Raw genomic sequence first — 15,455 nt, 5'->3', positions numbered from 1 at the left:
AAATCATCCATCAACCTACCCACCTATTCATACATTATATATCCTGTCATCTATCTACCCATCTCTCCCTCAGCCTTTACCTTCACCTCTCTATCTACCATCTGCCCATCAATTTCTCTCCCCTTCAAACCTCTACTATTCCATCTATTGATTCAGCCACCCAGTGCTCCCTCCACTTATCCATCTCTCTTTCCTCATTGTTTTTCCCTTTCATCTATCTCCTTTCCCTCCATCTGTCAGCATCTTCATTATGTTTATTGAGTGCTAGCATATACTGGGAGCTATGAGGGCATCTATCAGAGTAAGGGGTGTCCTGCTCCAGAGTCACATATGCTCAAGCTTAGGAGAAAGGACATTTACTAGTCAAGGGAAAGATGCTAATGTTTGGCTACATGGTCTGGGCCAGGTTAGGTGGGACACAGGTATGGACCTGAGGGGATGTTAAGGAAAATGGGTGGCAGGGCAAGGGGGTGCCATTTCTTTGTGTAGGAGGAATCATATCTAGCCCATGCAGGAGTGAATCTGACATGTGCAGGAGAAGCAGGTCTGGGGAGTGAGGCTGGGACTTGATTTGGAGGTCTCAAGGGCCACAGTGAAGTACCCAGGTTTTGTCCTATAGGTGATGGGCATCTTTGCTGATGAGGATGTGAAACAGATCTTGAAGATGATTGAGCCTGAAGTATTCACTGAGGAAGAAGAGGAAGAGGAAGAGGAGGAGGAAGAGGAGGAGGATGAGGAGGAGAAGGAGGAGGATGAGGAGGAAGAAGCACAGGAGAAAGAAGATGAGGAAAAAGAGGAAGAGGAGACAGCAGAAGGGGAAAAAGAAGAAGACTTAGAGGAAGGGCTGCTCCAGATGAAGTTGCCAGAATCTGTGAAGTTACAGGTGGGCTCATTCTTCCTGTTCTCCAGCCACCATCTATCTGGGCTGAGAGACAGGATCTGGTGCAGCATGAGTCTGGACTTTGTTCCAAGGAAGTGGGGAGCTGTGGAAGTGCCACAGATGATTGGAGTGCTGCTGGCTTCAAGTGATCTCTCTGGTTGCCATGTAGCAGGTAGATTGGAGGGATGAGACCATTGAGAAGGCTGGCATAAGGATCCAGGCAGGAAATGATGGTGGCAGATAGGGCAGGGCCATGAAGAGGAGGGAGGAAGCAAGAAAAGTTTCAAGGATGGTCTCAGCACCATCATTCCTACTGCATGGTTGTCCTCCCATAGATGTGCCACCTGCTGGAGTATTTCTGTGACCAAGAGTTGCAGCACCGTGTGGAATCCCTAGCAGCCTTTGCGGAGCGCTATGTGGACAAGCTCCAGGCCAACCAGCGGGACCGCTATGGCCTCCTCATGAAAGCCTTCACCATGTCTGCTGCTGAGACTGCCCGACGTACTCGCGAGTTCCGCTCCCCACCCCAGGAGCAGGTACTCTGACCCCTGACCCCAGCTAGCATTACTGTCTAAATCCCAACTTTAACCTCTCCCCCTACACTGATCACTGATGGTGTTAAATCTCTAAACTCATGCTTGACATCTGACCCTATTGAAATAATTATCTCTTACTCTTCTACTTGTCTCCGAACCAATTTGTCCTCTTAGTCACCTCAGACTGACACTGACTCCATTCAAAACTCTAGTCTTCAGACGGTCTGCATCAACTCATGACCTTAGACAGGGTCTCACAATTGAATCTTTATTTTTATTTTTTTTTTACAATTGAATCTTTGATCCTTGACCTCAGAGTTTCTGCCTTGGGTCTCTGACCCTCATTCTAATAACTTTTGACCTTCCTCTAGATAAACATGCTATTGCACTTCAAAGATGGTGAAGATGAGGAAGATTGTCCTCTCCCTGAAGAGGTTCGACAGGATTTGCTCGAATTTCATCAAGACTTGCTGGCACATTGTGGTAAGAGATCAGAGAACCCATCTCCCGAATTTTCTCTTGAGACCTCTCCTGAAGTTTCCCTAAGATTTCCTGATCTTAAATATTTACAGTATTGGTGCAATGTAATTTTTGGTTGAATGAATGAGCAAACATATTAGTGAACAGATAAAGAATGAGTGGAGGGATATTTGTACTGGCATTTGAGTATATTATACATGGATGGATGTCTATAGGCAAGTGAATGGTGAGTGTAAATTGGTAGATAGAGAGATGAATGAATAAAGAAATGGATGAGTAGATGGCTGGGTGCATGGATGGATAAAGAGAAGGATGATGGTTAGATGGATGGGTAGATGGATAATTGAAAATTGGATGGAGAGATGGTTGGGTGGCTGGAGGATGGATAATCCTCCATTGTTTGGATTATCCAATGGATAATCTCCATTGTTTCTGATAATAAGGCAGCTAGTAATCTTTTTTTAAGATTTTATTTATTTGTTCATGAGAGACACAGAGAGAGGCAGAGACATAAGCAGAGGGAAAAGCAGGCTCCCTGCGGGGAGCCTGATAAGGGACTCCATCCCAGGACCCCAGGATCAGGACCTAAGCCAAAGGCAGATGCTCAATCACTGAGCCACCCAGGTGCCCTAGGCAGCTAATAATCTTACTGAGATTCTTTTATATGTGACGAGTGGTTTTTCTCTGGCTGCCTTTCAAGTTTTCTGTTTGCCTTTGCTTTGAAACAGTTGGGTATAATGTATCTAGGTGTGGCACTCTGATTTTATCCTACTTGAAGTTTATTAAATTTCTTGATGTGTAGATTAATATTTTGCATCAAATTTGGGACTTTTGGGCTATTATTTCTCTAAATATTTTTCTGCCATTTCTCATCACTCTTTATGGGACTCCCATTATGCATATATTGATATACTTGATGATATCCCACAGGCTCTGAGGCTCTGTTAGCTTTTCTTCATTCTTTTTTTTCTTCATTCTTTTTTTACTCTTCAAACCGATAACCTCTATTGTCCAACCCTCAAGTTCACTGATTCTTTCTCCCACCAGCTCAAATATGCTGTTACCTCTCTAGTGAGTTTTAAATTTCAGTTATTGTACTTTTCAGCCCCAGAATTTCTATCTGGTTATCTTTTATGTGGTCTACCTCATTATTAATATTCTCTATTTGAGGAGACATTGGCATCATACTTATCTTTAATACTTTCTACATGGCTTCCTTTGTTCTTTGAACCTACTTACAATAGCTTATTTTTAAAAATATTTTATTTATTTATTCATGAGAGACGGAGAGAGAGCGAGGCAGAGACATAGGCAGAGGGAGAAGTAGGCTCCCTGCAAGGAGCCCAATGTGGGACTTGATCCCAGACACCAGGATCACACCCTGAGCTAAAGGCAGACACTCAACCACTGAGCCACCCAGGTGTCCCTATAATAGTTTAAAAGACATTTAACATGCTTCAAAGAATGAATAAATGAATAAATATGTGAATATATGGAGAAATAAATGAAAAAAAACAAGAATGTACACAAGAATGAGGAATGAATGAACCAATGAATGAGTAAAGAAGTGAATGACTAGAGCACCTGGGTTGCTTAGTTGGTTAAGTGTCTGCCTTTGGCTCAGGTCATTATCCCAGGGTCCTGGAATCAAGTCCCACATTGGGACTGCCTGCTTCTCTCTCTCCCTCTGCCCCTTCCTCCCATCCTTGCTCGTGCTCAATTGCTCACTCTCTTGTGTTCTCTCTCTCAAATAAGTAAATAAAATAGTTTTTTAAAAAAGAAGTGAATGACTGAATAGATGAAGAAGCACACAGATGAATGACACCCTCTTCCTTCTTGACCAACTCCAGGAATTCAGCTGGAGGGGGAGGAGGAGGAACCAGAGGAAGAGGCCACCCTGGGCAGCCGCCTGATGAGCCTGTTGGAGAAAGTCCGGCTGGTGAAGAAGAAGGAGGAGAAACCTGAAGAGGAATCCCCTGCTGAAGAGAGCAAACCCCGTGAGGACTGGGGTCTTTAGGGAGGGGACAGGGATGGGGCAGGCAGCCATGTGCTTGAGGAGCCAGTAGGTCCAAAATAGGCCAGACCATGAGGAGTAAGCAAGGGAGGGGTAGATTGATGAGAGAGGAGGAATAGGGGGTGGGGTGAGAGAAGAGGCATGTTGGAAGTGTGGCCCAAATGTGGTGGCTCTACAGTATGTGTGTTGGACCAGCATGCTGTATGGCCTGCCAGCACAGAGATATACATCCCACCTTGGGATGGTGGCAGCTCCTGTACCACCACCACAGCTTCTGTGTCCTCATGGCTTTTCTTTGTTTTTCTCTTCTTTTTTTGGTGAAATGATTACTATGATGAGGGATTAGAAAAACAGTTATGATAAATGTTGGTCCAATGGGCCATTATGCAAAATATATTTTATCTCCAACCAACAAAGACAGGTCCCTGAAGTTGGTACAGAGTTTATTCTACAACATTCAAGAAATTGCTATTGGGCCAGCTCTGAGCCAGGAACTGTTGGCAGGGCTGGAGAATGCTGTGGGGAGAAGGAGTAAAAATCCCTACCCTCCAAGAGTTTAGAATATTATAACAGATGCACATATACATATACCATAATGTCAGGTGGCCATGGGTGGCTAAGGAAAAAAATCAAGCTGAGTAATAGGAGAGAGAGGGATAAAGATGGAGGGGTCAGAGTAGGGGAGTGAGGTGTGCAAAGATCTGGGGAAGATGATTGTTACAAAGGGAATAGCCAATGCAAAGGCCCTGAGGCAGGAACATGCATGGGGTATTTAGAAGCCAGTGTAGCTGGAGCAGAGTGAGCAAGGGGAGGGGGGCAGGAGATGAGGTCTGAAGTGACAGGGCCAGATTGCATAGCGCTAGAAGGTCATGAATTGACACCATCATTTAGTGCCAGTGCATGGAGGTTTCTCCTAACCTGAGAACATGAGACATCTCTTTTCTCCCAAAATCCTGGGAATGAAAAGTGTTGGGAGAGAAAGAGAGACACAGAGAGAAATGGATGCTGGATGTAGGAGAGATGAGTCCCAGGGAGATGGACAGGGAAAATAAAACAGTTAATTTTGACATCATTTTCAAATGATGCCAAAGTCCACCAGGTATTCTCGGTGTCTGTTGTCTCTCTTGATGAAAAATCAACAGTGTTTTTATAGAACAAGTGGAATTGTGACTTGTGCTTTCAAAGGTACATTATATATTTCAAAGGTGTTTATAATGTACTCTGGTATTTTGAAGTGATACAAGTTCTTTTTTCCTCTTGAAACCTTTAGGGAGCCCTCACTGTTTGGGTGTTAGGGTGAAGAGAACAGGGGAGCTCTTAAGGCAATAAAACGAAATCTTCCAGAATCTGCCTACTCCTGGCAGGTAGAGGGTCAGGGCAGTTAGTAACTGAGAAGCCCTCTGGGAAGAGGGGCCCTTTCTGCATTGTTTTGGCTCCAGGCCTCAACCTGGGAGTGTTCTGACACTCATGTCCCCTTCCCAGAGTCATTGCAGGAGCTGGTGTCCCACACAGTGGTGCGGTGGGCTCAAGAGGACTTCGTGCAGAGCCCTGAGCTCGTTCGGGCCATGTTCAGCCTCCTCCACCGGCAGTACGATGGGCTCGGGGAGCTGCTGCGTGCCCTGCCCCGGGCATACACCATCTCACCGTCATCCATGGAGGACACCATGAGCTTGCTTGAGTGCCTGGGCCAGATCCGATCGCTGCTTATTGTGCAAATGGGTCCCCAGGAGGAAAACCTCATGATCCAGAGCATTGGGTGAGGCCCTTCCCCCTCCCCTGACTTTGCACATCCCCCCGGGAAGGAGGGGAGCCCCCACAAGCTCCAGCTTGTCCCCTGGGCTCATGTCCCCTGGATGCAATAATGTCTCCTTCCTCCACTTCTGCTTCATCCTTGTGGTGATATATACTTCTCCTAATAGCTAGCCCATCTCCCTGGCTAATGACCCCTCCTCTCACCTCTCCATCCAGACCCTGGGATAACAGCTCTTACTCACCTCTTGGCACAATAGTTACCCTCTTTGAGCTTCAGTGTTCATCTCTAAACAGGAAGAGCCATGCCTACCTCATACAGTCATGGCAAGGCTTCCAAGGGCTTTTGCACATCGTAATGATATTGGTAATGGTAATGATAGTACTAAACACTCACTAAGTGTCAAGAGTGTCTCATTCATTCACTCAGCAAGCATTTATTGAGCACCTAGTTTGTGCCAGGCCCTTTCTAGACACTTGGGGATACCACATGCAGCATGGTAAGGATCTCCACCCTAGGGGATCCATGCCTCAGTTTCTTTTTTCTGTAAAATAGGGATAACTATAGTTCTTGGCTTCTAGAGTGGAGATAAAGATTGAATGAATTCAGATCTGTTAAGGGGCGTGGTGCCAGGCATGAAGGAAGAACTCAGTAAATGTTGACTGTTATTACAGTGGTGGTGACAACTCTCCCAAGGGCCTGGGGCTGTCCCTGGACTGGGGCTCCACCGGGCCCCTGGTGACCTCACGTTCTTTACCTCTTCACAGGAACATCATGAACAACAAAGTCTTCTACCAGCACCCGAACCTGATGCGGGCACTGGGCATGCATGAGACAGTCATGGAGGTCATGGTGAATGTCCTCGGGGGTGGCGAATCCAAGGTAAGGGGTCTGTGTGGGCTAGGGAGCTCAGGGCAGGGGGCCATGGAGGGGCAGGCGTTGACCACAGGCCCACTCTGCCTCCCTAGGAGATCCGCTTCCCCAAAATGGTGACAAGCTGCTGCCGCTTCCTCTGCTACTTCTGTCGTATCAGCCGGCAGAACCAGCGCTCCATGTTTGACCACCTGAGCTACCTGCTGGAGAACAGTGGCATTGGCCTGGGTGAGAACCCCTGAGCCCGGGGTGGCGGCCTGTCCCTCACGACCCACTCTTGGCGGTCCATCCAGGCATCCATCTCTACTCATTCAGTCATTCAACATTCAACAAACACTTATTCTCAACCCACCCTGGCTGTAGCCCTGTGATGAGCAGTCCTGGGGATACCCAGACAGCCCTGGCCCTGGCCCTCACAGAACTCACGGTGCAGCATGGCAGATAGACAGTGACAGCCCAGAGTGGTCAGGCCTGGGATGGGGAAGCACAGACCAGAGGAGGCACTTGACCTAGGCTGTAAAAGGGGGTGGTCAAGGAGGGCTTCCGAGAGGAGGTGAGATGAGCAGCAGTGAGACTGTCAACTATATACCTCTGAAGAGCATTCTCACTGCCTCTCGCCCTCACAGGCATGCAGGGCTCCACGCCTCTGGATGTGGCAGCTGCCTCCGTCATTGACAACAACGAGCTGGCCTTGGCATTGCAAGAGCAGGACCTGGAGAAGGTGGGGAAGGAGGAGGCCTGGCCCCTACCTGGCCCCTTGGGGCCCCTGCTGCTTTGGGACCCACTCTATGGGATGGTCCAGGATTAAATCAGAAGGGGAATAATTTGCAGGGAAAAGAACAGGAGCCAGTCACATGGGGCCGAGTGCAAATAATCCATACCTCACCCTCCTGCAGCTGCATGTCCTTGGCACATTTCTTGACCCTCTGTGCCCCCCTCCCTCCTCTGCTTCTGTACTAGTGTCAAAGGGCATGGGCTCTGGAGTTCAGCAACTTAGGCTGAACCTAAGTGAGATGGTGCTCTCTTGTTGTGTAGCCTTGGACAAGTGACTTAAATTCTCCAGGCCTGTCTCCTCACCTGCAGAATGAAGATAATAATAGAATAGGGTTATTCTCAAGATGAAATGACTTAATCCATGAAAGCATTTATAATACAGCAAGCATTATCTGCTACTATAGTATTACTCATTCAACAAATATTTACCGAGCACCTACTATGCGCCAGGAACTTGTCCAAGACAGTAGGGGTGTGACAGTGACTGAGACAATCAGAAAATCCTTGTCCACATGAAGCTGACATGGTTGGGAAGATGGACAATAAACAAGATGAATAAGTAAAATACATAGTGTATTAGCTAGTGACAAGTGTTAAAGATGAAAAAAGTGAACAGGGGAGAGAAATATCATGTGCCAGGAGGGTGTCCAAGTTTAGATAAGTGTGATCAGAGAATGCCTCACTGAGAAAGTGACATTCGGGGAAAGCTCTGAAGGAAGAGAGGGACCATATGGACATCAGGGGGAAGAGCATTCCAGGCAGGGGAACAGCCAATGCAAAGGCCCTGAGACAGAAGTGAACCTCATGAGTTTGAGGAACAGCAAAGAGACCAGTATGGTTGGAGCAGAGGGAGTGAGAAGTTAGCGGTGGGAAGTAAGGTCAGCAGGTGGCAGGGAAGATTGTGCAGAGGGTCTTAGTGGACCACTGTGAGGGCTCTGGGTCTTACCCTAAGTGAGATGGTGCCGCAGGAAGGTTCCAAGCAGGGAAGGATGCTTCTGTGTAGGAGGAATAGACCGAAGGAGCAGGGAGCCCAGGAAGGAAGCCCCTGGCATGGTCCAGGTGGGAGAGGAGGGTGGAGGATGACGATTATTGTTTGCTGAGAGATCCAGAAATGAATCAGGTTGCAGAGCTCCAGGGATGGGCAGGGACATGAGCCTTGGGGAGGAGGTGGTGCGGGTCTGCCTCTGGCTGAGCCCCCTCCGCCCCCAGGTGGTGTCCTACCTGGCGGGTTGTGGCCTTCAGAGCTGCCCCATGCTCCTGGCCAAAGGGTACCCAGACATCGGCTGGAACCCGTGTGGCGGCGAGCGCTACCTGGACTTCTTGCGCTTTGCTGTCTTTGTCAACGGTGAGTCAGGAGCTGGTGGTGGCAGGACAGGGGGCTGGGGCCACTGACCAAAGCCTCCCTCGGGGTGTGGGCCACACCTTGGGCCACTGGCCTAGCCCGGGATTCCTCCTGGTGGGCTGGGGCAGCACGCAGAAGCCAGTGGGGGCCTGGCCTTAACCCTTGAGGGGCGGGGTCCCTGGGCCGCGGCTCACGAGGCCTCCTGACCGCCGGAGCCGCCAGGTGAGAGCGTGGAGGAGAACGCCAACGTGGTGGTGCGGCTGCTCATCCGCAAGCCCGAGTGCTTCGGGCCCGCCCTGCGGGGTGAGGGCGGCTCCGGGCTGCTGGCTGCCATCGAAGAGGCCATTCGCATCTCTGAGGACCCGGCGCGCGATGGCCCAGGCGTCCGCAGGGACCGGCGGCGTGAGCAGTGAGTCTCCCACCACCTCGGCAGAACCGGCCCCCCATCCCGGTGCCCCTGGCTGCCTCCCCCACACCGCCCACTTTCCTCTGCAGCTTCGGTGAGGAGCCCCCGGAGGAGAACCGGGTGCACCTGGGACACGCCATCATGTCCTTCTATGCCGCCTTGATTGACCTGCTAGGACGCTGTGCACCAGAGATGCATGTGAGACCCAGAAGTCCAGGGATGGGGAGGGGCACACAGGGCCACCCTTGAGCCTCCTCAGTCAGGCACTGGACAGCACTGATAGCTCTCACTCTGCGGGTGGTCTTAGGAGAGGCAGTTCTGAGGACAGACACACTGGTGACCAAGACAGCCCCAGGCCCAGCTCTCACGGAGCTCCCGGACCAGTGGGGGAGACCAAGCAAGGTGGGCCGGGGTGGCCAGGGCTGCAGTGGAGAAGCACAGGCCGAGGAGTCAGGGCTGGGGATTCTAGAGTTTGCCCTGCGAGGAGTCCTGGTCTACCTGCCAGTAGGTCAGGAAAGGATGGATGGGGTATCGAGCAAATGGGGCTCAAGGTGCCTGATGATGTGGCCCACACTTCCTTCTTCCAGCTAATCCAAGCTGGCAAGGGAGAGGCACTGCGGATCCGCGCCATCCTGCGCTCCCTCGTGCCCCTGGATGACCTTGTGGGCATCATCAGCCTCCCACTGCAGATCCCCACCCTGGGCAAAGGTGCGGAGGGGGCCGGACTCAGCAAGGCAGGGAGGCTGAGGAGGGAGCGGATGGGTCCGAAGGGCATCCCTGACCCCCTGCCCTCCTGGCCCACAGATGGGGCTCTGGTACAGCCAAAGATGTCAGCATCTTTCGTGCCGGACCACAAGGCATCCATGGTGCTCTTCCTGGACCGAGTGTATGGCATTGAGAACCAAGACTTCTTGCTGCATGTGCTGGACGTGGGGTTCCTGCCTGACATGCGGGCGGCCGCTTCGCTGGACACGGTGAGCAGCCCGCCCCGCCTAGCCACCGTCCCTGCCTCCAGAGAGGATGCGGGATGGGGCGTGGGCATAGCAGCCGGGCTTCTGTTTGTTCTGGGCTTGTGTACATATCATAATCCTCCCTCCCCACCCCCCTCACCCCTGTCAAGATAGAAAACAAAACCAAGATAAACTCTGAGTTCTGGGAGAGGGTGGGTGGAAATCTCCAACATCTCCTCATTCTTATTTAAGAAATAATCATTCTCAATGATGGCTCGGCACCAAGGAGACAGACCTGCGCACAACAGCAACAATAATACTTATATAGACATATAATAGCTACACAGTTAGATTGCAGTAGGGGACAAAGTCACGTAAGATGAGGACAGAACTGACCGCTGGTGTGGCCACATGGAGGCCACTGGTGACTTGCTAAGCACTTTCAGTGAAGTGGTGGGGGAAGAGCCATACTGGAGGGGGTTTACGAGGGTCTGGCAGGTGAGGTATTGGAGACGGCGAGTGTCAACAAGTCTTTACACAAGTTGGTGACAGAGGAGGCAGAGGAATGATGGATACGCTGGACAGGTGACCTTGTCCGGGAAAAGACTCTTCTCGAGATGAGAGAAATAACTGTTGGCTACTTGCACACTTGAACTTGCTAGTACTTGCTAGTACTTGCTACTTGAACATGGCAACTTGATTCTGTAAATACCAGTTTATCAGAAATACTGAGGGCAGGGGCGCCTGGCTGGCCCAGTTGGTGGGGAGTGCGACTTTTGATCTTGGGATTGTGAGTTCGAACCCAGCGCTGGGTGTAGAGATTATGTAAAAATTTAAAAAATCTTAAGAAGAGAGAGAGAGAAAGAAAGAAAGAAAGACAGACTGAAGGCAGAAGAACAAGTTCAAGGACACCACCAGGACCAAAATCAAAATGTAGGCAACTCCACTGGATAAGTTGATCCAGTTTTTTTTTTTAAAGATTTTATTTATTTATGAAAGACAGAGAGAGAGAGAGGGAGGCAGAGACACAGGCAGAGGGAGAGGGAGAGGCAGGCTCCATGCCGGGAGCCCGACGCGGGACTCGATCCCGGGGCTCCAGGATCGCGCCCGGGGCCAAAGGCAGGCGCCAAACCACTGAGCCACCCAGGGATCCCCTGATCCAGTTTTTCCAGCAAATAAATAGCATTTAAAAGAATAGGAAAGGAGACCATTACAGATGAAAGGACCTGAGATCCAGCAGCCAGATACATATGGTTTGGGGGCCTTCCCGGCGCCCTGATCCAAACAATCCCAGCTAAATATACAGCAATTTTTGAGACAACTGGGAAAGCTGATCATGAATTTTACGCACTTGTTAATTCTGTTGGGTGTGAAAGTGGCGGCCCGGGATGTTGAACAGAAGCATTAGTCCGGATGGAGATACATATTCAAATTTCCATGGGTGAAGCCGTCTAGGGCTGGGGTTGCGTAAAAATATTACAGGAAAAAAGGGGAGCTTGGAGAGGAAATAAGCAGCACAAGGGTATCTACAGAAGACTCTACTCTGGATAACGAGGGCTCGTTCTTTGGTTCCTCGACTTCTGTATGCTTGAGATTTTGCACGGTTCACAGCGGTGATAGAGACGGGGCGGGGGACAGTGTTGGCGGGAGGTGCGACCACGGCCACCCCGGGAGCGCGAAGCGGGCCTGATGCCCCCGCTCTGCGCCCCAGGCCACGTTCAGCACCACGGAGATGGCGCTGGCGCTGAACCGCTACCTGTGCCTGGCGGTGCTGCCGCTCATCACCAAGTGCGCGCCGCTCTTCGCGGGGACCGAGCACCGCGCCATCATGGTGGACTCCATGCTTCACACGGTGTACCGCCTGTCCCGCGGCCGCTCGCTCACCAAGGCGCAGCGCGACGTCATCGAGGACTGTCTCATGGCGCTCTGCAGGTGCGGCGCGGGCGGGGGCGCCGGGGCGGGGGGCCCTGCAGGGGCGGGGGGGCGGGGGGCTCTGCAGGTGCGGCGCGGGCGGGGGCGCCGGGGCGGGGTCTCCGCAGGTGCGGGGGGGCGGGGGGCTCTGCAGGTGTGGCGCGGGCGGGGGGGGCTCTGCAGGTGCGGGGGGTCGGGGGCGCCGGGGCGGGGGGGCTCTGCAGTGCGGCGCTGGCTGGGGCGCCGGGGCGGGGGGCTCTGCAGGTGCGGCGCGGGCTGGGGCGCCGGGGCGGGGGGGCTCTGCAGTGCGGCGCGGGCGGGGGCGCCGGGGCGGGGGCGCCGGGGCGGGGGGCGAGGGGCGGGGGGCGGGGGGCGGGGGGCGGCCGGCCTCCGGCTGAGACCGCGCGGCGCGGTGCTTGCCTCCGCAGGTACATCCGCCCGTCCATGCTGCAGCACCTGCTGCGGCGGCTGGTGTTCGACGTGCCCATCCTGAACGAGTTCGCCAAGATGCCGCTCAAGGTGAGGGCGAGCCCCCTCCGGCGCGCGGCGCCCCCGGGCCCCCGGGCTCGTCGGTACCGCCCCGCCCAGTTAGCCTGCAAACCCGAGGGCGGCGTCCCCATGGAAACCTCTCTGGCCTTCTCAAGGGCACACTGGGATTTCCAGGGCGGTCGCTGGGCGGCATTGGTGCCTCTGACGCTCCCTCATTAGCGCCTGATTTGCCTAACAGAGCCAGGCCTCACCTGAATTAGCACATATTTGCATGGAGTACACTGCTTTTCCTAATTAGCATGCTTACTCGTCTGCCCAGACCACCAGCCTTACTCTTTGCAAATGAGTGCATTTATTTCAATAAATAGCACCACAGCTATTCTGCATATTTGCACAGCGTCTCCTATAATTTTTTTTTATTTGCCTGCTGGTTTGCATAAGGAGATACCTCCAACTCAGATATCGACTGTTTTACATAATACATCTAAATCAGCCCCTGTTTCAAATTTGTGTAGTGGATATGGAGGCCCGCTTCCCAATTACCATATATTTGCATGGGGTTCTGCTTATATTTGTGTGCCATGGTCATTCATGGGAGCGCAGACTACTCCGTCCATATGGCCATTCGCACTTTGCACACAGTCCTACTCGTGGATTAATATTAGCACACTTACTTGTGTAAAGCGACACCAGACAAATCCAGCTCCAGTTGAATACCCATCCTGACTCTAAATTGGAATGCTAAATTTGCATAGTAAATGGGCCCAGACCACTTTCCAATAAGCATACCATTTTCTTTCATTAGCATCATTTGCAAAATCTGCATCGCCTTCGTAATATAAAAGCCCTGACACCCCTGGCCTTCTTGGCTTTTCTTTTGCCCGCCACCTACTATGTGCCTCTCATTTATGTGTCCCCCTCCTTCTCCCACCCAGCTCCTCACCAATCACTATGAGCGCTGCTGGAAGTACTACTGCCTCCCCACGGGCTGGGCTAACTTCGGAGTCACCTCAGAGGAAGAGCTGCACCTCACTCGTAAACTCTTCTGGGGCATCTTTGACTCGCTGGCCCATAAGGTCTGGGCACGTGGTGGACGAGGGGCTGAAAGGAACCTGATTGGAGGGTTTGGGGCCCAAATTTGGGGAATGCACAATGAAATTCCCAAATTTGGGGGTTCAGAGAGGGAGCCAGTTGTACAGCTTTAGAACCAGTAGAATCTATGAGTTTGGTCTCTGGTTTGGTTGTAGTGCAAGAGGGGATGGGCCTCTAGTTTGGGGGTTTAGGGAGGGGTGATAGAGGGTAGTTTGAGGGTCCAGGTGGGCTGAGGTTTGGGTTTCAAGGAGAGAGACGATAATTGATGTCTGGGGACCAAGGGAGGAGGGGTGAGTTTGAAGTCCCAGGGCTCCAAGATTTGAAGGTGCAGCCAGGCCTGCAGTGACCCCCACCCCTGGCGTCCCCAGAAGTATGATGCAGAGCTGTACCGCATGGCTATGCCTTGTCTGTGCGCCATCGCAGGGGCCCTGCCCCCTGACTACGTGGACGCCTCATACTCATCCAAAGCTGAGAAAAAGGCCACGGTGGACGCTGAAGGCAACTTCGATCCTCGGCCTGTGGAAACCCTCAAGTGAGGCCTGGGGGCAGGAGTGGGGTGGGGGATGGGGGCTAGGAGAAGGAGAAGAAGGTTTCAGACATGGAAGGAGGGGCCAGCCCCAACATCTGCCCACCCTATCCCCCTAATAGTGTGATCATCCCAGAGAAGCTGGATTCCTTCATTAACAAGTTTGCTGAGTACACACATGAGAAGTGGGCCTTCGACAAGGTTGGTGCCAGGGTCCCCCCTCCCCAGCGACCCTCATTCCTGCTGGCCTTTCTCAAGAGCCCAGCTTTTCCCTGTGGCCCTGGATTTCCCTGAGACCCCCAACTGTTCCTGGGACCTAAAGTCTCCCCTGGAACCCTCAGTCCCTCCAGGGTTTCCCTTGTGTGTGCTCCAGGCTGCTGTCTACCCCTCATGCTGCCCCCTGCTCTCAGCTCCATAGTGGCACTACCCTTACCGGTCCCCTCTCCACCTCCAGATCCAGAACAACTGGTCATATGGGGAGAACATAGATGAGGAACTGAAAACCCATCCCATGCTGAGGCCCTATAAGACTTTTTCAGAGAAGGTGAGCAAGTCTTGGGGCCCAGTGCTAGGGTTCCAATATGTAACCTCCAAATTTGGGCATTCAAGGAGGAGGGAGGCCGCTTCATCAGCTTGGATCTAGCTGGAACTGCAGGTTAGGGCTCCTCATCCATGGACTTCGCCTTCTCTCAAAACATAGTTGCCTCCCCTACACCCCGAACTCCCTAGGTTCCTTCTTAGAGTCACAGATACGGGGTTTTATTCCTTGGGCCTACAACTTAACTTCTCTGAGTCTCATGTGTAAAGTGGGATATTGGGATGAGTTTGTTTGGGAGGCTCTGTTACAAAGCAAGTTAAGAGACCTGGGTTCGAATCCAAGCTGGACACTTCCTCCTAGCCCTGTGGTCGAGGCTTTCCCCTTCTTAGGACCCTGGAGGCCAGGCAGTAAGGCTCCTACCTCCGCCTCCCTCCCATCTCATCCCATCCCACCAACTCCCCGGCTTCCTGTCCACCCCAGGACAAAGAGATTTACCGCTGGCCCATCAAGGAATCTTTGAAGGCCATGATTGCCTGGGAATGGACGATAGAGAAGGCCAGGGAGGGTGAGGAGGAGAAGACGGAGAAGAAGAAAACGCGGAAGATATCCCAAAGTGCCCAGGTCAGGGGAGGGGCCTGGGCAGAGGACGGGGTCACAGGGTGGTGAGCCGCTAGGGGAGGGGGCGTGGCCATGAGGGGGTGTGGCCAGACCAAAGGTGGGGTTTGAGAGAGGAGCCGCGCACAGGGAAGAAGGTGGAGTCAGCGGAATGGGGGGGCCGGGAGCGGGGTGCTGGACCAGGCTGAGCGACCTGGGAAGGCGGGGCGACTGGGTCTGCAGAACCGCAAAGGGCAGAGGAGGGCACGGCTTAGAGACAAGGCCTTAGGGAGAGGGCGC

At 52.4% G+C, this 15,455-nt stretch overlaps 1 protein-coding gene across 1 annotated transcript in view; it reads left to right on the top strand.

Moving 5' to 3' along the window:
* RYR1 (ryanodine receptor 1) overlaps positions 1–15,455 on the top strand; it is a 117,620-nt gene that overhangs the window by 39,520 nt on the left and 62,645 nt on the right. Inside the window, exons 35-54 of the mRNA XM_072779013.1 lie at positions 620–883; positions 1,216–1,416; positions 1,788–1,899; positions 3,747–3,893; positions 5,393–5,666; positions 6,428–6,542; positions 6,629–6,761; positions 7,160–7,254; positions 8,517–8,652; positions 8,872–9,058; positions 9,145–9,253; positions 9,643–9,763; positions 9,860–10,029; positions 11,717–11,937; positions 12,345–12,435; positions 13,341–13,481; positions 13,866–14,029; positions 14,146–14,224; positions 14,478–14,567; positions 15,042–15,182. Coding sequence (XP_072635114.1) covers positions 620–883; positions 1,216–1,416; positions 1,788–1,899; positions 3,747–3,893; positions 5,393–5,666; positions 6,428–6,542; positions 6,629–6,761; positions 7,160–7,254; positions 8,517–8,652; positions 8,872–9,058; positions 9,145–9,253; positions 9,643–9,763; positions 9,860–10,029; positions 11,717–11,937; positions 12,345–12,435; positions 13,341–13,481; positions 13,866–14,029; positions 14,146–14,224; positions 14,478–14,567; positions 15,042–15,182 — 2,991 coding nt within the window. The remainder of the gene's footprint in view (positions 1–619; positions 884–1,215; positions 1,417–1,787; positions 1,900–3,746; positions 3,894–5,392; positions 5,667–6,427; positions 6,543–6,628; positions 6,762–7,159; positions 7,255–8,516; positions 8,653–8,871; positions 9,059–9,144; positions 9,254–9,642; positions 9,764–9,859; positions 10,030–11,716; positions 11,938–12,344; positions 12,436–13,340; positions 13,482–13,865; positions 14,030–14,145; positions 14,225–14,477; positions 14,568–15,041; positions 15,183–15,455) is intronic.

This window comes from Canis lupus, chromosome 1 (genome assembly GCF_048164855.1).
Source record: "Canis lupus baileyi chromosome 1, mCanLup2.hap1, whole genome shotgun sequence".
NCBI classification, from domain to species: domain Eukaryota; kingdom Metazoa; phylum Chordata; class Mammalia; order Carnivora; family Canidae; genus Canis; species Canis lupus.
This window is presented reverse-complemented; position numbering and strand designations above follow the sequence as displayed.